This window comes from Canis lupus, chromosome 23 (assembly GCF_003254725.2).
Source record: "Canis lupus dingo isolate Sandy chromosome 23, ASM325472v2, whole genome shotgun sequence".
NCBI classification, from domain to species: Eukaryota; Metazoa; Chordata; class Mammalia; order Carnivora; family Canidae; genus Canis; species Canis lupus.
Window position 1 is genome coordinate 15,075,651 of NC_064265.1, and position 22,731 is coordinate 15,098,381.

Below are 22,731 nucleotides of genomic sequence, written 5' to 3' on the forward strand. Positions count from 1 at the left end.
CCCAAAATCAGATCTCTTAGTGCACAGCTATTCCCACTGCATTATGTGGCTTGATCACATCAGTTTTCCAAAAGTCTCTAGGAAAAATAGTCTAAGCAATAAACCCCAGCTCCAGACCACTTCAGTAACTGGAGAACCCACAAACATTTTCATAATAACAATAGCATGGGCCCAAACTTATTACCCAGAAAAAACTAATATGAACAAGTAACCAGTACCCTCTGTAGCATTCTCTAGATTTCTCAGATGCCCATAAAGAACATTAACAGAACTTCTTTCATCAAAAATAATGTCTCTGTGTCACTAAATCTCTTTCCTGAGTTAAAAATACCAGTACAGGCTTTTCGGTGACATTTTCCATTTACGCATTTCTGGCAACATTCTATCAAAAAGTGGACACAGACATACAGTGGTGTGTCCAGAAACCAGCTCTCCAAAAACATAAGATAAAATTTAAAATGCCCTTACTTGTCGGGCTTGCTGGCTCCTGTGATATAAATACCTCATCATGGCTGATTTTAAGCGAGAGTCTATAACACATCACACGTGGAATTCCTGAATATTCAACGACTGATTCTAACGCACCAGTCAGAGGCAGCTCCAGCACCCTGCTGGTAATACAGGGACACCTAGAAATAATCCGAGGCTACCCACACTTTTATAAGAGGTAATTGACTCAAGGAAAGTTATTGATTTGCCGCAAAATCATACAGTGGCTCAGTGGGTTCTAATGCACAGGATTCCACCTCAACTACTTTCATAAACTAAGTGAAATTTTATGTATTAGAAATAGTCAGTGGTCTCCATATTACTGAGGAGAGAAGTGCTCCTTCTCAAAAACCAGCAGCATCAACACCAGAGAGTCTGTTAGAAAGGGATATCCTTGGTCTCCACCCAGGGCCCTAGTGAACCATTATCTTTAGGGCCTAGAAATCTATGCTTCAACAAACTCTCAGACACTGAGTGATATAGAGCAAAGAGAAAAAATCTTCCTTAAGCCCATCAATATTTAGTTTTATAAATGAGATTCCAACATGAGTCAAAGATGATAGCTACCCTTTTTCCTATCAGCATCTGTTAAGACAAGTTGTTACTTGTCTTTCAACAAATTCCACAATCTTTTCCATTTTCAGAAGTCCCTACTTTTCAAAATAGTTTAGGTTTTTCTAATGACAACAAGAAAAAGTTATTTACCTTTCCATTCTCAACCCCAACCTTTTACAGACCAAAATCTAACATGTATTTATATGTCTTAGCCCTGGCATATTCTTTTTTGCTTAAACAACTGCTTTTAAATAAGTATTTATTTTTCAAAGTTTTGCCCTACCTCCGTTACAAATCAAGGTAATCAATAACAACAGCGCCCTCCACCCTGTCCACTGTAATCTGCATATATTGCTTTGTCAATTGATAATATATAGTTATGTACTTGTGTTTTGGTTAATCAGTCACTTCCTGGTGTTTTGATATTTGTTCCCAATCTTAAAATCCAGAACAAAGATAAATAAATACTGTCCACTTTGTTATCCTCTTCTAATATTTTAGAGGTTGGAAAATTTACAAAATAAATATCCTCTCAACCTTCTTGTGAAAGCATTGCAAAAGAGAAGAAGAAAAATTGAGTAATAGTTTCCCCAAATTTAAAAATACCCAGCTAAGGCATATTCAAATGACAAATAGTGGTACTGATATTGCTTTAAAAATAATCAGACAACAACATAAAAACACAGGTCCTTGAGTCTTAACTCATTATCCATTACTAATTTTAGTTGGAGGGCAAACTTAAATATTTTTATTTGCATAGAAATAAGAGAGTTAATAACCTAAGTGTTGGTAGATAAGAGATTAACAAAAACATTTGGGAAGGGTGTTTAATCACTACCACATTTCCTAGCAAATGCAAAACTACTTGCTGAGTATGGTTCTTGGCCTTGGTGGGAAATAGCTTCACTGGATGTGGAAGGAGATGTTTTCCAGGAAATCCAGAGTATTAGTTTTATAATTCCCCAATTACCTGGTCCTGGCTGAACTTCTGTTTATCAAAACCTGTCCAGAAAATCTTTGCAACACAGGAGGTCACCATCCTGAAATCTACCACTTCTAAGTTTTTGAGATTTCCTTTGCTAACACTTCTCCAAAAAAAGCAGCCGTCTTTATGAGATTTGTCACTGATTCCACCAGCCACATTAGGTATGAAGGTCCAACTAATGTTTGCTCATCATCTTTTTGGTCAATACATGCATCTCTGCCCACGCTCCCATATATGCCTGCTCAGGAACCTCCCTTCCCCGAACCAAAAGATTCCATTCACTAACATAAGCTGGGCTTAGATCTTCAATTTAAGTTCCATTTGGATAGCAGACTCTTCCTCACTGAGGCACCAATAAAGGGGTCCACACCAAGACCTGTGTGGACTGAATGCACGGGAGCCACTGTGGGGGTGAGAAACGGGCGCAGGGAGCAGAGGGCACTTACGGTTGGCACAGCTTGATTAGGTCCTGGTCAGTGGTGCCTGGTGGAAGGCCTCGAATGTACAGGTTGGTTTTACTCAACTGTTCCCCGCTGCTGTTGCTGCTGCTGTTGTTGCTGCTGCTGTTTGTGCTGGGGCTGGGAGGAGCCATGGGGTGGGGAGCTGGTGCATAGGACTGCTGGAAACAGAAAAGGCTGTTACTGAAAAAACAAAGCCAGCACCTATTCACAGGCCAGCAGCACAACTTGAAAGCAATGCAAGCCTCTCGGCCTTTCTGATCCACACATGCACATACATATTTCTATCACCACCCAGTGCACTTCTGAGAACATCCCCTGCTGCCCCCCACCCCGGACCTGCACTTGAGTCAGTCTGAGTTAGCTCTAAATGGGACAAAAAGAAATTCCCAGGTTCTTCTGACAGTGCCATATGGTTTCTGAGCTAGTCTGCTGTGATATTCCTTAGACCTATAAAGTAGCATGTTACTTCCCTCCCTGTTAGAAGAACATAGTTCATTCGCTCTTGGAAACAAAGTCCCACTCCTAGCTTGCTCTAGCTGCCACACATCTTTGCTTTGTCTCTACTCCTTGTTCCTTTCTTCTCTCCAAACACACACACACACACACACACACACACACACACACACACACAAGAGACACTCCCTCCTATTGCTGTGCTCTCCATCGCTCTCCAACATGATTCCTGATACACAGGAAATACTCCATAAATAGCGAATCTATGAACAAATGAACAGATGGAAGGATGAATCTATCTCACCTCTTTCTCCCACTCCCAAACCTGCTTCTTCAAGGTGAAAGCCCTTTGTTTGTAATACTGAGCCACCAATATCTCACTACAGTCCAGATTCCCTTTACAGTATGGTCTCAATCTAGGTAGCACTGCCAACTTGGAGGGGATAATTCTTTATTGTGGGGCCCTTCATGTTCATTACACTGTACATGCTCTGTTGTTCATTGCAGGATCATAGTAGCATTCTTGTCCTTTATGCACCAGATTCCAGCAGCACCCATCCTTCAGTTGTGACAACCAAAAATGCCTCGGCACAAGCCAAGTACCCCTGCCAGAGGGACTGGGGACTCTCCCCCAGTAGAGAAATACTGCTCCAATCTGTCAAACTACTTCTGACAAAAATAAAATGATAAAATGACTCCTACCAACTTAGAGTATACAATGTGAGGGTCTTTATAACTACGCATGCAAGAATTAGTAGATACATTACTCATGGTACTTCATTTTTTAGTCCAACAGGGAAATCTTCAAAAGTTCTAAAATTACACTGACTAACTGGGTTTGCCTCCTGCTGTGTCTCTTACTGGCTGTGTGGCCTCTGGATGGTGCCTTAACTCAAGAATGAGAACTCAACATTCTCATTAATATGAGGAGGATAAAAATAGTACTCTCAATAATATGTATGTCACGAGGTCTCTACGAAAACTCAATGAGCTAATGTAAACAAAATGATTCCTGGAAACTAGTGAGTGCAATAATGCTAAATGTTAGCAATAACAAAAATGAAAAAAATAATAATGATATTATTTGTAGTTGTTACTTGTCTTGCCAGTGATACTCGTCTATATAACTATACCAGAAATTCTCAATCATAATCTATAGTGTTACCTAAAGGCACAATGAACACATTTATCAAGATTCCAGTGGGGAGATTTTTAGACAAATTTTAACCTGAAGACCTATTAGCTGTTTTATCAGGGGTGGGAGGTACTTACCTAAGAGTAAGTAGCTGCTTAATAAATACTGAGGCTATAGTATGTATAGTAAATAACTGAATGAACACAACATTTAGCCCACAGGAACAAGAAACCAAGTTTTAGCAGTATCCAGTCTTGTTTTTTTTTTTTTTTTTGCTATAATAGTCTGTTTTACACCTTCCAGAATTATCAGATTTACCCCACTCCATATTTCCAACTGGCTATGAGGCGATGCCTCTTAGACACAGTATGTCAAATGAAATCCATTATCTCTGCTTTCTCATCTCCCAATTCCCCACACCAGCCACCCAGCAAAATGACCCCGTTTCTTTTGGTGTTGCTGACATTCATCAACCCCCATGCCAGAAGTCTCAATATTAGCTTCATCTGTTTCTCAATTCTAAATCTCAAAATAAAGTCAGCTACCAAAATCTTTGAGAGGTGGCTAGAAGCATCCTTTTCTCTTAATTCCCACTGCTTCCTGGGCCAGGGTCTGGTCCACCTCGTAGATCCACCGGATCCAATATCTGACCCTCTTCCCTCATACTTTCCTCTTAGGGACAGGAGCAAAAACCAGAGCCTCTTTCTTTGAAATAAACATTTCCTCAATCATCTCTTAGGTATTACCTAATCTGTTATGAACATTTTTAATGTGGAATTTTACAACAAATTACACAGGAGAATACTCTGTGTCCCCAAATGTTTGAATAAAATGAAATACATTCATTGCCTTTTGGAATTTAAGATCTGCACAAAGCTCCATGAAGTTTCCTGCCTGGCATGAAAAATGATTCCTCCTTGATCTAAGAATTCCGTTTAGGGGCGCCTGGGTGGCTCAGTCGGTTAAGCGTCTGACTCTTGATTTCTGCTCAGGTCATGATCTCAGGGTCATGAGACAGAGCTCCAGGTTGGGCTCCATGCTCAGCACAGGGTCTCATTGTTTTTCCCCTCGGCTTCTCCCCTTCCCCACTCTGCGCACAAGCACACACTCTCTAACAAATAAATAAACTTTAAAAAAAAGAATTTCGTTTTGCACCTTGGACACCCCAGAGATAGTTAAGTTCTATCTCTTTATAAGTCCTGTACTTAGTAGGTGTTCAACACATCCTTGCTAAAGTAGTGTTCTGGTCTCTGCATCTCCCAATGGGACAGACAGGATTTATCTTTTACTTCCATTATGTGCCTTATTTTCTTAAATTTCCCAGGGCTTTTTAAAAGCTGTTTGCTACCACTTTCACCTCTCCTCTTTCCAAATTCTTTGAATTCCACTCTGTACTCAGGCTTCTTTAAAAATGAGGCTTTGTTTAAAGCAGTTTTTCCCATTGCATAGCTTTTAAAACTACCAGGGAGCCAAAAAAAAAAAAAAAAGTATTCGGTTTTATGTATCATAAATCTGATGGACCAGCACAGACTAAGCCCTAGATTAACCAAATAAGAAAGCATCATCTAAAAGATGGTCAATATGTGTTTACTTAATTCTCTACCACCACCCTCCAGGGGTCTTTGCAAGCATTTCCACAGCCAGAATGCCATTTAGTAAATTGCATGGTGCCTAAAACAATAAATATGCCCTCCCAAGTGTCCAATGTGTTCACTGGGAAAAAATAAATTAATAAACAAAACAGTCAAAAGCAAATCAAAATTGGGCTGACTAGAGGGAACTGGATGGAAATGAGGTATGTAACTGATAGAGATAGTAGCACCAGGCTATTGTGGACAAATTATGTATTTCAAAAGCTCTTTAAAAAAAATACACAATCAAAAGGAGTTTTCTATGTCCTATTTATGTTTGTGAGTTCCAGAAGTTCTGCTGAAAGACATAGACTTTTCCATATTATTGAGCCAATTAATCCACAGATTTTAAGACCCAGTGCCTATCTCTCGCTAATCCTTAATATTTCATTTATCCTTCGATGATACACTGATTGATTCAGATAACAGTCTGCATTGTAAATCATTCTTTGACTTTAAGAATTATAAATTCCCTCTTCTCCACCCACTTTCCAAACACACATCCTTTAATCAACAAAGCATTGGCAGAAGTTTCCCAGAACGTCTGACAAATGTAAAGGCCTAAATGAATTAATTTGTGAAAAGCAAAAGCAATGTTGTATGCTCTGATGCCAAAGACAAATGACCAAACTACAGTGTCTCAAAAAAAAAAAAAAATCTTTAGAGGTTAATGGGTCACAGCAACCACTTTCCTAATTAAAAGTGGCTCTGATTCCTTTCTCAATTCTTTGTCTTCAGATGGATTTGGGATTGTATCATTGATTAGCTTTTAAATCATTTTGAGACACTAAAGAAGAAATTTTAAATTGTTAGTAAAAAAAATATATTTTCCCTCAGATAAAATTGTCTTTGCTATATTGCTTAAAGTCACACTTTATAAATCCTATTTAGGAGCAGTGAAGACTTACAGTCGGGGTTACTGAACACTATAATACTGTCCTGTAGCAGGGCAGGGAGTTGCTATGAATTTGCAGTGTCAGCTTGGTTAGAACCAGTAAAAATGCCAGATTTTTCAGAAGAGGGCCTTCAGATGGCACTCTGATTGAAGGAGAGAGATAGGATTTCTCTTGAACCTTCACATGCTTGGCAAGTATGCTGATTTTCCTTAGATGTTTATTCACAGTGGCATGGCTGGGAGGGTCTGTTAGGCATGGGATGGGGGTTAAAGCCCTCTTAATCACATGTTGGAGCTGCCACATTGGTGGACCAGTGCCAGTGTCCTCTTTGGGAAATTAAATAAAATGTCTTGACATCCCTTTTGGAAGATAATGATTCTAATAATTACAGGTAGCATTGGTGGTGTGCTTCCTAAGCATTTTATGCAACCGCCCAATGAGGCAAATAATAACTCTTCTCATTCATAAATGAGAAAACTGAAGTACAAAACCGGCAGAGGATCTTCTCAAGGTCACACAGCTGGAGACCCAATTTGAAATTAGGAAGTTTGATTCCAGAAGCTGTGCAGTCCCCCTCATCACTAGAGAACTTCAGGTATTAATGACTTGGGCACCCATGAACACAAAGAGCTTTCTCGCAGTGAACTTTGGAGGATGACACCGACAGAAGCTCGGGCACATCCAAATATAAGGGGGAGAAAAAGAAGGATGAGGATGAAGAGCATGCAGTCAAAATGGAGGCTAATAAGTCTTTTTCTCTATCAGAATGGAAATGAAGTCCATCTTAAAATTCAATTTTGAAGGGGATGTGACTATCAGAAGCAACCATGTTATGAGTATTTCAAATAATGTCAAACAAGTGGGTTCATTTGTCAAGATTCATGGTGTGTTATTTGATAACAGGAAAATGAACTGGCTTGTAGATCATCCTAAACAGCTGATTCATTTAGTGTGCTTTGTTAATATGCCTCATTTTTCAAGTTTGAAAAGTGAATCAACCGGGTCCTCCTACATTCTTAAAAAATGTGTGATTTTGTGTATGTAGGCTTGGAAGGAGGTTCGTTGTGTTTTTAACCCCTACATGTTTTGGAGGTACATTGGATATGATGAATATGAGTTAGAGTTTTGTTTGTTTCCCCTTTTTTGTGTGTTTTAACAAAGCATTTGATATATCCAATAAATGCTGTTCACATATCAATAGGGTATAGCAAATCATTAAAAATCATCTTTCATACAGTTAAACATATTATATGAACACGTCTGAAAGCAGGGCTGTCATATACACACACTAGCTAGATAATTTTAAAATGGGGTCCTCAAACTTGTCATATTGTCATTTTGAAGAAGATAATTATTTGCTGTGGGGGGGCTTCCCTGTGCATTGTGGGATATTTAACAGCACCTTTATGACTAGATGGCAGGTACACTACCCTGCCTGCAAGATGTGGCTACCAAAAATGTTTCTAGATATTGTAAAATGCTCCCTATGGGGTAAAAGTGCTCCTGGTTGATAACCACTGCCTTAAACAGATCCAGGCTCTCTCCTTGAAGAGCTAGTATCAATACAGTGCTCCTCTTGGAATAATAATAGTAACTCAATGGCCTACAACCCACTTCATTGAAGAACCCCCTCACCTACGAAGTTCTTACCCCCAAGAATATATAACATTCACCTTCCCGTACCTCTACTATCCATAACTAAGATGTTGGTATGCCACATATCATCTGCAGCAGACTAGGTCTGAAACATACTTCTTCCTCTTATTGAAAACATAACTCTTTCACAAAGAGAATTTTAAATATTTTTTGAATGCAATTCCCCTTGGCTGGGAATCACAGGGCCTTGATGCCAAACTGCAGTCAATTCTCTTCCCGGCATCTGGTTGCTGGCAGGATCCTGAAGCAGTTGGTCTGGTGGTTTTTTGGAGTAGCCTTGGACTCCATCACACAGCACTCTGTTCTGCTGATGGTCTCCCCAATTTGTTTTTATTCATCTCCAGTGCAATAGAATTTGTAGTCTTTTATCCACTCAAGGGTAATGCCCTGAATAAAGTCTCCCGTGGGACTGACATGCCAAGTCTTTTACTATCCAAAAATGAATACAAACCACATTCCTGTCTTAAATCATACATTATTTAGCCTGCACGTACACATGCAATCCATCGCTCAGTGGATCACACTGCTGCGAGCTATTGAATTCCTCTCCCAGACGGTATAATTTCCACATAACCTTGCTTCTGCAGACCTGTCCTCTATTGTGAACACAACACAATCAGGTAGCCATGGCAAGCACTGTAGCTGTCACTGGAGTAGCTGTAATAGCCTCAAATAAGGGTGTGCATAAATATTGTCCATGTGAGCAATAATAAATGCAGCTAAATGAATATCTAAGGCAAGATGTACGATTTTAGCCATGGTCTCATGAATCACATATATTATAGCTTTGCAATTTTATGCAAGGCAATTGCTCTTCCATTATCTAGAATATGACTATAGAAAACAATTGTTTCAATTACACCTTTTACAATAGAATTTGGTCAAAACCTGCCCCACTTCTCTTTTCCTACCCACAGATCAGATATGGAAATAAGCATTAAAGGACAAGACTCCTCACAAAAGGCAATCACTTGCACATTCTCTATCAACTGGCTTGGTAATAGCCACTGTCAACAGTGGTAACATGGTGCTGAAGAATTCCACATTGCCTTCTGGGAATCCTGCTTGACCACTAACTAGGCACTTAAACCTCTAGTCATGAGAAAAATAGGAATTGTGATTATCTCACCTCATAAGACTGGTTTAGTATATAAATTACATATAAAATATTTAGCAACTGGCTAATAAATACCTGTTGATCTTATTATTTTCATCAGCAGCATCATGATGCAGATCCTTAAAAGAAACACTATTCTCTCAATCCTAGTTGGAGCAATTTACCTTCAAGCAGGTGCTCTAAGAGTCAATCGTTTATTTTCTTAAGGATGGAAGCCACTATCCTTGAGATGAAACTATGTCACTAGAACTATGGTTTGTCATTTTCATCAAGAATCAAAAAGTAATAACTTAGCACTGATGAAACAATCACTGTGGATTGAATGACTAATTAGTTTCAAAGGTATTTACAAACCACTACTGAGGTTTTATTAAAATTCTGTTAGGATGAGATTCACTTTTTTAGTAAATATTAGTTTTTAAAAACCTCAGCAGATTGCATAATCACACCTCGCTCTCTGCTATTTACAAATAGGATTAATCTAAAGTCATTGAATTCCATTCAGAGGTTTGGATATTAAATGACATTTTAAAATTCATGGTACTTGGAAATACAAGTAAACTAGTTATTGTTCATTTCAAGCACCTATATACCAATTTCATTAAAATTTACAAGCTAGAGAAGAGCGGCTGCTATAAATGATGCCAGCGGCCCTTTATGAAGACTGCTCAGTTCTCCAAATGCCGATGACATCTGGTCTTTGCTCCCATCCATCTTTTAATTTGGCCAACTCTTGCTCTCTTTAAGGAAAAATAAACAAAATTAAAATACATCTCAAAATTTGAGGTACATATGGCATTTGTTTAAAGTCTACACTTAGAAAGTAAGTCCAACAGCTTATGATTCCAATATTAATAAGGATTGATTCTTCATGCAAAGAAAAAAAATGAGCCATGATTGGTACCCTAGGTAGACATTGCAAAGTCACCTCTGTTATAAACAGTAATTGTTAGAATTCCTGAGAAATATCAAAAGTGACTATAATCCCTGAGATAAGACCTCTGTTCCATTTGTCCCGGGTATGTCTCAGAAATCAGTTCAAATATTTGCTTTTGTAGTGGGCTAGAATCACTAGGAAAATACTGAAAATCCAGAACAAGTGACCATAACCTCTTGTGAGATCTCTGGGTTAGCCAATGATCAGCAACTCAACTCCAAATGCAATCAGAGATAAAGAGGAGATTTTACAAAGAGTCAAACAATTATACTTGAGTCACATTCTTATACCTTATAAGATATGTTTACTTAATTTTTTTAGTTTAGTTTTCCCCTATGATGTCCACTTTGACTGTTTCCCTATTTTTTAAATAATATTCTATCTTTCCTAGTCCAATAATCTATTTCCCTAACACTACAATCAGTAGTATTGTCAATGATTAGTTGCCCCATCTTCATTATGTATGCTATCCTAAAAAAATGAAGACCAATAAATGTAGCTTACAGGGTACCACTATAAGATATGTGGTCCTAGTACTTTATTGTGACTAAATGAACACTTTCAAGGTTTTCTTCTTCAGCCATGAAAACAGATATAATGAGCCATTTCCACTCAATTGACTAATTTACATATTAACAAATCATATTACTGACTTGGTTACTAATAGTTATGCATGATAGTAATGAAGTATTTTGTTTCAAACCATGTACAACAAAAATTATTACCAATAATGGAAGGACAATCAGAACACCAAATGGTATTAAGACTTTTTTTGATACACTAAATGATTCTGTCCAATTAAATCAGAATTTACTTTTTCTGAACGTAAATCTATGTTGACTTAGGAGCAATGCAACAATAGCATAAAGAACAAATGCAGCAAAATCTGATTTCTTTATTGAGGCTTTCATTCCACGTCCATAATGTCACTTTCTCCAGCCCCAATATAACCCTGTTTTGATATTTCCCAGTGCTCATTCACCTCTTTTGCCATACCACAATCGCATCTGAATCTATATTTTGTCTTCCTCTCTTCACTTGGAATGCCTGAGTTGCAATCGTATGCCTTTTCCTAGAGTGACACTAAAATGTATCTCACAAACTAGGGTATTTTGAGAGTAAAAGTGGGAGACATTGATAATTATATCAGGACACAAGGTATAAATTGAGACTGTCCAAAGAACCTTGGAATATATAGCCATCCTATGATTATTTTCTATTTAATTAAATCTACACATTCCTCTAGAATCACCTAAAGTTCCACCCCTTATCATAGCATTTTCCTTCTATCACTTTATTATTTTTTTTTTAATTTTTTATTTATTTATGATAGTCACACAGAGAGAGAGAGGCGCAGAGACACAGGCAGAGGGAGAAGCAGGCTCCATGCACCGGGAGCCCGACGTGGGATTCAATCCTGGGTCTCCAGGATCGCGCCCTGGGCCAAAGGCAGGCGCCAAACTGCTGCGCCACCCAGGGATCCCCCTTCTATTACTTTAGACCTATTTCACTTACCCCTCTTTTTAGTTATTAGTAATTAAATATCCACAAAAGGTTATAAAATAATTTCAGTACATCATACCTGCATATCAATAAAAGGTTATAAAATAATTAACAAGCACAGCAATGACTAATATTCACTGAACATACCCTATATTCATTGTTTTAGGAATTTTATATTGGTTTATTTAGATGATGTCAGAACTTATGGAGGTAGGTATTATTATTATTACCCCCCTATTGAAGATGAGAATACAGAGATTTGAGGAGTTTAAATGACTTTTTGAGGTTGTTCAGCTACTCTATGACAAATTCAGAGCCTGAAATGAGGCAGTCTTCACTCCAGTTAACTTCAGATTTAACTCTAAATATGTACAGTCCAATGTGATAGACACTAGTTACATGTAGCTATTTAAATTTAAATAAAATTGATGTATATTAGTTAAAATTTAAAAATTCAGTTCCCCAGTCACACTAGCCATGTTTCAAATGCTCAAAAATATGTAGCTACTAACTGTTATATTGGATAGGAAAACATAGAACATTTGCACCACCACATAAAGTTCTACCACACAGAACTGATGTAGATCATTCTTATAGATACAAGGCCTCAACTCCCCAGACTACACTGCACAAGTACAATACCTAAATGTGGTGAGCAAAATAATGGTCATGATTTCTATGCCGTTATCCATAGGGCTTTTTTTTTTTTAAGATTTTATTTCTTTATTCATGAGAGACACAGAAAGAGGCAAAGACACAGGCAGAGGGAGAAGCAGGCTCTCTGTGGGGAGAGCCTGATGTGGGACTTAATCCCAAGACCCCAGGATCATACCCTGAGCCAAAGGCAGATGCTCAACCACTGAGCCATCCAAGTATTCCCATAGGGCCTTTTTTTTTTTTTTTCTTTTTTTTCGTTTTTTTTTGTGCAATTACTCTCCTTTCAGTAGAGACCATATTTCAGTTTTTCTCCTTCAGGAGTGGGTCTAGATTTTGGCATATAAAAACTCTCTTTCAACTGATACCTCCGTTGGCCAAAAGTGGAAATTATTAAAAGATATTTCTGGAAAGTAAAATATAATCTGTGAGAAGAACAAGATGTATTTTATTTGCTTTTAATCAAAACCAAAGTTTCAGCTGTATTTTAAAATCTCTTCATACCAAGAAAGAGGAGCAATAGAGATAAACTGCTGGTACAGAATAAATGTCTCTGTCTTTGGCAGGCAAGCTTCTGGCCTGGGAGGAAGCTCCACATTTTCAGTACATCTTACCTGCATATCACAAAAGAAAAGCACCCTTACTCCCCATGTATTATATACTATTCTACCAATCTTATTTCTCTTTAAACTGAACCAAGGAAAATAAGGAGAATGCTTTTGTATAGTGAACTACAGAAGCAATTCCGCAAATTTATAAACAATAACCTATATTCCATGACATAAAATAGTTATGTTGTTTTATTAGCCAATTCATTCATATTTTATTGATGTAACAAAATTAAATGTAAACAGAACCTACGCTTCAAAAGCCCTAAATCTTAGAAATTTGGACTATAAAACACAATAATTTCCTCAAGAAGACAATGTTGGAACACAGATCAAAAATGCAACAGCAATTAATACATGCAAAATAATTGCTTCATTATAAAACCTGGAAGAAGCACTTGCACAAATAATTTTCTCTGAATATATTTTCAACATTTATTGTGTTTTGGTCCATGAGATGATAACTATGAGAATAAATTAATGTTCAAGTTCAACAAAAAGTGATCTGATAATAAAATGAATATTAGGGGGCAGCCCGAGTGGCTCAGAAGTTTAGCGTTGCCTTCGGCCCAGGGCTTGATCTTGGGGACCTGGGATTGAGTCCCACGTCAGGCTCCCTGCATGGAGCTTGCTTCTCCCTCTGCCCGTCTCTCTCCCTCTCCCTCTCTCTCCCTCTCTCTCTCTCTCTGTCTCTCATGAATAAATAAATAAAATCTTTTTAAAAAATGAATATTAGGCATTTATATTGTTAACTTAGTTATTAACATTTTAAAATCAGAAACTTATATTTATACATTCAAACTTTTATTTCTCTGTAAACCTGTATGGAGATTCCCGTTTTCTGTATTTTTAAGACAGTATGCCTTGTACCTTAGAAAAGTTCAAAATAGTACAGGCACATCCAATTCCTAGTGCATCTTCTTTGTTGTACAATTACTGGAGATTTTTTTTTTTGACCAGTGATATTCTCTATAACCAAGGCAGTGACCTATCTCTAAAAAGAAAGTACTGCTTTTCCTTCTCCAAACCTACTCTTGTTCTTTTTAAATAAGTGACTGATGCTTCAGAGACTGGCAAATAAAGGGCATTTGCCCCTAATTGGTAGACTCTCCAAAGGCTTAAGAAGAAGGAAATATTATTATTATTATTGTACAATGACTAAGAGCATAAGTGCTGAAGCCACACGACCCACATTCAAGTCCTGCCCTACCACTTACTGTCTGTATGGCCTTGGGCAAATTACCTAAATTTTTCTGCCTCAGTCTCCTCATCTGTGAAACCAAGGATAATAACTACCTCTGAAAACTGTTAGACATTTCATATGAATGATTATGTGTAAAGCACGGAGAATAAAGCCAGGAACACAATAAAGCCCCCTATGGGTGCTTGCTATTATCATTACATATATCTGAGAGCAGTTTACAATATTCATTGCTATCATGAACAATAATGTTGTTTTAAGTAAGAGGAATATTGGTTGGGCTATTAACTGATCTAGCAAACCCTGATTTGCCTAGTGTTAAAATCTTACAATCCAAAGTCCATTGAAGCTTGTTAAACTGAAATTCTCTAGATTAGAAATCAAGAAATGTTAATCTTCAATGAGACTTTAGGGTCAGTTAGTACTATTTTAGCTATTGATACTGATTGCCTTCAGACATACTGATGAGAAGGCTGTTAGAATAATTTTTTAAAGACAAATATAAACTTTCACAAGGGAAGTCATTTTCAGAATACACAAATTCTAGGAAAATATCTATAAATTGTGAAAGTGTTCATTAAAGAAGATATATCTTATTGCCAGTGGAAAAAGCTTCTATCAGTTAAATAACGCACTAACTACTAAATGTCCATGCACTTAACTGAAAGGACTTTTATATGCAAAAAATAAACTGTACTAATTTCATAGTTTCTAACTCTAAAAATAATTAGGTTTCTAAAAATTGTTGCCCTGCAAGGATATTTTGTAGGTAAACAATTACTTAAACTGTTTATTTCAGTTTAATTATATCCCTAATTTCTAACAAATTTCATGATATGTGCCCTAGGGTAACTGTAACAGATAGTCTATAGTATAAAAAGGGGATAGTCATACATTTATACACTCCAAAGTACTTAAGACATCTTCAATATTCCAGAAAATTTTGTTTTGTTTTGTGTCAATTTGGAGAACTCTATGTATCTTTGAGCAAACTTAGATAAAAGCCGTTTATAAAGTATAATTACTAAGAGTTTTCCAAGAGTGACCCCCTTCCTTTGCCTCCTCAACCAAAGCCTCAGAGTTTGCTCTATTCAGTAGAAAGCAAATTGGTTGAAGTGGGGGAACAAATCAGAAAACTAACTCAGAACTACTGCTGATATTCCAGTTCTGTGAGGAAAAAACAAAAACAAAGGTTCTGATGTATAATTTTGCTGATTTCTGAAATGTAAATACTCCTACATGGTGGATTTTAACCTATAAGAGTTCAACACCTGGCTCACAAAACTTAGAATTTAGTAACCAGCTCTTACATGCAGTATCAGCCACCTCCCGCACCCCATCACATCAAAAAATGAATGTGACCATAGTTGAAATGCTATTTAATGGCCCAACTTCCTGGAAGACATAAACAAAGGAAAGAGTTTATATGCCTGAGTAGTAAAGAAGCTAGAAACACCCTGGGAAAACAGAATACAAATTTCTTGGTATATCTGTCTCAGTTGCTAGGACCAGATGACACCATGAGAGAGTACGTGACTGGAATGTGCAGACTGATTTAGGAAATCTCCATGATCTAATGGAGTAATAGGACAGGAAGCAAAAGAATTTCCTGAAAAAAGATGGGACTCAAAGAGAACCTTTGCATTCATTGGCCAACAGAGGATTTATTTAAAAGAAAGTAACTTTATGTTGTCATTCCTTGAGGTACAGAACACTCAAAGTCTACTTTAAACTTTTTGAGGGCAGAACATTAACACCATGGATTTGATATATCTTAACACAGACAACCAAACATTAGCAACTAAACTATGACAACATCTATTACCAAACAAAAAGTAATAGCATTAAACTACTAGAGTAATAATAAAAGTTGCTTCCTTGAAATCATAATATCAATAGTTCTGTAAGTGTTGTTAAATTCAGGAAATGGGTTAATTAACAGCTTGTGTAATTAAACATTTTAATAAGATAGCTTTACATATTAATATATTCACAGATATATCCCATCACCCTTTCTACTTACAACCAACATCATACAGAACCCAAAATTTTGGCTAATAATGGGTAAACAACTTGTTTACAGTTTACAAAATATGTACAGTGTAGCAAAGGCTAGAATTACAGCTCCTTTTAGTTTTGCAAATGGAGCAAATAATTTTTTTGTTTCTATACAAAGATCTCTTAAAGCTGCTGGCTTTAAAAATTTCCATTCAGAATCTTGACTTGAGGGAGGTATCTAATTAGAGAAAAGTTATATTATACCAAAGAAAGACCAAAACCTGGTAATTATCAGACAACCAACACAAATTTAATCCATACTATAACATGTATAAAACAGAACTTAGAATCCATCTTGTAAATTCAACAATAACACAAAACTAAATATTATTATGAGAAAATATTATAAAAGATAAAATATCCAAGGACAATTATTCCTTAACATCATAAAGAAACAAAATTAGAGGAACAGTAGAGGCAGTTGACAGTAGCATAGTGTTCTCAATACATATAATTGCAGGATAAAAAGGAAAAGAAAGATAAATAGAGAAATTTAATATGCACCGAAGTGTGGTCTACATTTACATCTATTAAAGTATAAGAGAACAGGGGCGCCTGGGTGGCTCAGTCAATTAAGCATGTGACTCTTGATTTCAGCTCAGATCATGATCTCAGGGTCATAATCTTAGGGTCGTGAGATCAAGCCCCACGTCAGGCTCTGTGCTTGGTGTGGAGCTTGCTTAAGATTCTGTCTCTTGGGGCAGAATCTATCAGTGGGTGAGCATCTGCCTTTGGCTCAGGGTATAATCCCAGGGTCCTGAGATCGAGTGCCACAAAGGCTCCCTACAGGGAGCATGCTTCTGCTTCTGCCTATGTCTCTGCCTCTGTGTGTGTGTCTCTCATGAATAAATAAATACAAATCTTTTTTTAAGAAATTCTCTTTCTCTCCCTTGCTCTCCTTCTGCCCCTTCCCATGCTCACTCTTTCTCTCTCAAAAAAAAAAAAAAAAAAAACCAAAAACCAAAAAAACACAGAAAACAAACAATGAAGTACAAGAGAACAGAATGCCTCTGTTCAGTGCAAATTTTTAAGAGAATGTCTGTTTCTTTTATTGCAACCTATACTCTTCATAATAAGTAAAGAACAACATATTTTACTATTCAGAGTGATTATTTTAAGTATCAGAATAAGGAGAGCTGTGCAATGGTCAGATTTTATAACCAGAGTCCTCAAAAGTAATAAATGGAATTAACCTGATTGCTTTCTCCTGTGGTTTCCAGAAATCAGTAATGACAGAGATAAAAATAAAATGAGAAAAGAGACTAATAACATAGAACTTTCTCTACCAGAGTGGTGACTTCTATTCAAATGAATTATGGTCTATCAGTAAACTCACATTTAAGACTTTTTTTTTATTTTTTATTTTTTTTTTTTGGCACGGGGATATCATTTAATCCAGTGAAAATAGGCATCCACTGTGCTATGTTCTGATTGCATTGGAGGAAGGTTAAGATTCCCGAAACATAGAGTACACCACAGTGGCAGAACTGCTTCTTAATAGCCAATACCTTCCCATATAGGCATAAAGCAGCATGAGATCCTAGCACACCTACCTCTGGCAAGAAGCACTGTTTGGAGTATTATAGTGTTCTAAAATGTTGACTGTCCACACATTCTAAGGTTGGCTAAGCTACGTACAAAGGCAGTTTTCCTTTTATTTATTGGATTTCACTAGTCATTAATTTCAGTCAGCACCAAGGCTTCTGGCAAAGCCAGTTAGTGTCCTATGTTAGCAATTTGAGATAGACAGACATATCTCTAATCTTGGTCACTGTTCTATTGTGGGCACAATCCTCCGTCCTGCATAAAGGCAGAGATGATGACAAAAAAAACAACAACAACACAACACATACATTTTGCACTTGCTTTCTCTTGATTAGAAGGATGAAAATGACATGAGTCAACGTGTTCCATTTATTTTGAGCTACTTATCTCACCCTGGCAGGTCAAATAAAGATACAACTTGTTTATGAATGGAGTGAAAATAAAGATTATTTTTGTAGCTTATACACCAATTTTTGTGACCAATCAATATCCCTATATCTTATCCCTACCTAATCTTATAGATTATTTGTTATTGAAGACACAGAGAAATTGGGAAAATTAGGAAATTATCACTGACATTCCAAATTTGTTCATTATATACACTTACATTTCAGTGAGTTGCCTTCCTGTGAACTAGAACACATCTTATATGTGAATAAAAATAATTATTCAACATTTGTTTTGCTGGCAGTGGAGTATTGATAACTGACAATCAATTCCCCTCCATTGGCAGGAATTCAAGATCCTTTGTGTACTTCTGAAAATACTTTTCTGAATGAAATTAGTTATAATTCCTGAAACTCTCCAAACAGAATTAATGTTACACATCAACATCTTTCCAGCTTTGGTATATAGTCTACTATGATTTGGATTTGAGCTACACATCTCTGATTTAAACCAGTTTTCAAGTTCTACTTAAACATATTACTTAAGTTATATGCTACTCAGAAAATGTAACATTCTTTGTATTTTTTAATTAATTAATTAACTTCTTTATTTTTAGAGGGGGTTAGGGGCAGAGGGAAAGAGAATCTTAAGCAGGCTCCATGCCTAGAGCAGAGTCTGATTCAGGGCTCAATCTCACAACCTTGAGATCATGACCTGGGTTGAAATCAAGCATTGGACACTTAACATCCTAAGCCACCAGCCACCCCATATTTTTCAACTGAAGTACAGTTGATATACCATGTCACATTAGTTTTATGTATAAGAATCATTCTTTTTGGCTAGAATTTGTGTGCAGGATATTAAGGAATACTAATATATTCCACTAATATATAAGCTACTAATAAATATTCCCTGATTACAATAATTAGAAAATTATAATAATATAGATTAGAGCTACACAATTGAAGATTATAAGTCTGAACGTGGTGAAAGTTGAAAAGCAACAGATGCTTTCTTAGTCTGTTGAGGCTGCTGTAACAAAGTATACCACTGACTGGGTGGCTTAGAAACAGTAGAGCTTTATTTTGCAGTTTTGAAGGCTGGAAGTCCAAGACCTGCTGAGTACAGATAAGGGTACTCTCCAACTCCCAGATTTCTCATCATATCTTCACCTGATAGAAGGGAAAAGGGGGTATATGGGTCTCTTTTATAACAACACTGATCTCTTCTTTAAGAGCTCCACTCTCATGATCTGAGCATCTCCCAAAGCACGCTTTCTCAATACTGTCACATAGGACATTAGGATTTCAGTACATGTTCATGGATACAAACATTCAGACTACATCAGATGCTTAGGTCCAAAACAATCAGCATGGGGGCATACATGGCCAAAGATTAAAAATATGTACTTTGTGAAAATTAACATCAGCCCCCCAACATAAGGACAGATTCAGGTTTTGCAGTGTCTAAAACTTACACAATTTGAGAGACCCATTAAAAAAAGAATAAAATTTATAAATATAAAATTAGTTACGAAGCAAATATTGACTTAGAATGAAAAGAGACGTTGCGAGAAGTCACCAATTTTAAAAGCTGATAATACAAACATCAAAAAATACTAGAAATAACAATATTAACTCCCTAACATACTTCAAAATAATTTTCCCTCGTTTTTTGTTTTCTGCATACTCTTTGATTGCCTCATCATAGAGCGGTATTTTCATAACATTTTCAATAAAAAGAATAAAAAGATAATTCTGTGTGTCCTCTAGTGCTTGATAGAAATGTATTTTTTTATTGATAGCTTAGAACAGTTTTCTTTTCAGTTCTACAACTCATTATTGGTAATGGTTTCTAAATTGTTAGAATGGTAAATTTTAGGACTAAAAATCAGGAAGAATTTTGCGTAGACCTATCTTTTGGCTTTAGATTTTACAAATCTTTTTTTTTTTTTTCCTTCTACTCCCATATACTTCCAGTGTTGGGCACCAGAGGCCACGCACCTATCACAATAGGACCTTGTGGCAGCATATCCCTGCCACAATGACCAGGATATCAATACAGTGCACAGTTTGGAAACCATTCTTACCACAGAACAGCTAGTGATAATACAAATATATATATATATCATTAAATCCAGATTAAATGCATCTCCCATCACCACCTGACAAAAGGGAAAGTGCAATGGGGAAGCTGAAGTAGAGAAAGACAAGGGTCTTAAAATATCTTTCTTCTACAAATTTTTCAAACCCATATCACCAGGTGAACATGTTACTAGGCAATGGAGGAATGTGGCTTTTGTCAGGGGGTAAAGTTATATAATTCGGATGGTGCACCATTGGCCATTTTTAAGGAGAAGGATACAAAATTAAGATATAAGATTAGATAGACAATCACTAAAAGGCTGGAGAGCAGGAGGGGCCCTAAAGCTTGAATTTCATCAGCTTCTAGGCAAACCTGCTGCCATTGACTCCTCAGCCCACCTTCCCAGTCACCCCTCCATCTCTACCGCATTCCAATAGGTGATCTCCCATTTTCACAGGTAAGTACCTTGTGTGATCATCTGTCCTTATGCTTTTCTACTTGCTCTTCTTTCTGCCTACCTAGACCTATATCCTCTGGTGTCCTTTTCTGGGCACTTTCCCTAATGGCTCACTGGGCTACAGAGCACCATCAAGTGTTACCCCAGATAATGGTATGGACATTTCACAGTACGTTATGTCTTGAATATTCAACTTGAATTTAGCAGTCATCATTCACAGATCAACTGCGTCTTGGGGACTTAACATCTGGATACATCTGTTTTCTATTTTCATGGCTCTGTCTCATTCAGGCACCCAGTCCTGCTTACACTTCCTTCTCAGTGTCTCACACATCTGTCTTTCCCATTCATTTCGCTCTTCCTATTCTTGTCTGGGAGCACTTTACTTCACATATGGATTAATATAACTGTCTCCAAATTGTGTTTCCTGTTCCCAAGCTCCAAATACTCTAATCTATCCTGCATGCAGCCTTAGCTTTATCTTCCTAAAACAAAACTTAATTTTCATACTTTATCCTCATGTTGAAAAAAAAGGAAAACCCGGAAATGCTATTCATTGTCTAAAGATCACTTTCCTTAGACTGACATTCAAAGGCTCTGGACCATATTCACAAAGCTTCTTTGACCATTAACACACAAAAATATAAATTCTTATTTCCAAATGTTCATAAATTTTACTATTTTATGCTTGCAAGCTATTCCAATTTATTTTTATAAATTTAAAATAACATGATGCTTTTTGCTGAAAAGGAAAACTATTGTTCTGTGCACATCTGAGTACTTATTACTCAATAAAGAATTTCATTTCCAAATTGACAATTTCTACAGTTCACTTGCTTTTCACCAGAAATTCCAGCACAACTGGGCACTTATGAGGGCCCTGTTGAGTAATATCAACTCTAAGGGCAGAAATATATTTGCATGATTTACATTTACAAAAGATGCAAGTTATACACATCTTCATTAAGCAGGAGAAAGCTCCAGTGTGCCTGCTTACATCTAAATGGCCTGGGAATTGTCCTTCTCAGCATTCATCAGCCATCCTCTCATTTTATTCTATTAGGAGGGAGGGAAGAGCAATGCAGACTGATCAATGTGCCAGTGAGTTTTATGGCTGTGTTTTAGAATGACCTATATTAAAGGAGTTACACAAACGTAAGAGAAATTTACTACTCACAGGATAATGGCTCTCTGTAGTGGGAGGGTGTCCCAAACATGGCACATCCTCACTTTATTTACACCCCAATGCTTGACTGATCATCTTTCTCATATTTTGCCTTACTTTTGAAAGCACGGATTCTCTTTCCTTATTGATCTCTTTATACCCTTATCATTTTTCCCTTGAGTTATTTGGCATGATGACAGTGGTGCGTCGCCAAGGCTGATTTAACATCATCTCCCAAGTATGCAGCACTGAACTCAGAGTTGAATATTTTAAAGCTGAAACATGTAACACATCTGTCAGGCAATGGTACAAATACAGTCACTTGTCAGAACTAATGAATGAGGTAATCCAGAGTATGGATAAATAGCAGGAAGATGGAAGATGCTAGAAACTTTGTTTCGCCAAAAAGCATTTCTGAGTAATTAAATTTGAGGAAGAATGATGTTTCTTTGTTTTTAGTTCTAGCTCATTTTTTTTTCTCCCACATAAAGACCTTGGTGGTAATACCTAGAGAATTAAAAGTGCAGGGAGAAGCAGATTCAGCTATTCAATGGAAGAGTGGGTGGTCCTCTGACTGTGGTCTACTCATGGGAAGGATATATTTTTCTGTAATATTTTGTAAAATTTGGTTAACCAGGTAGTTCCTCTTTACTTGATTACAGTCCAATCTTTGCTTATTTTTGCAAAAACCCCATTATTGGATATGACCAGTCACAAGATAGATGCAGAAAGCGCAGGGATGGTACAATGATT

At 36.9% G+C, this 22,731-nt stretch overlaps 1 protein-coding gene across 21 annotated transcripts in view; it reads right to left on the reverse strand.

Annotated features, from left to right (window-relative positions):
• RBMS3 (RNA binding motif single stranded interacting protein 3) overlaps positions 1 to 22,731 on the reverse strand; it is a 1,287,947-nt gene that overhangs the window by 542,236 nt on the left and 722,980 nt on the right. For 18 of the 21 annotated variants that reach the window (XM_025461062.3, XM_035705246.2, XM_049099705.1 and 15 more), the window contains one exon: positions 2,476 to 2,648. In XM_025461062.3, coding sequence (XP_025316847.1) covers positions 2,476 to 2,648 — 173 coding nt within the window. The remainder of the gene's footprint in view (positions 1 to 2,475; positions 2,649 to 22,731) is intronic. The other 3 variants (XM_025461063.3, XM_049099710.1, XM_025461076.2) reach the window with 1 other exon arrangement.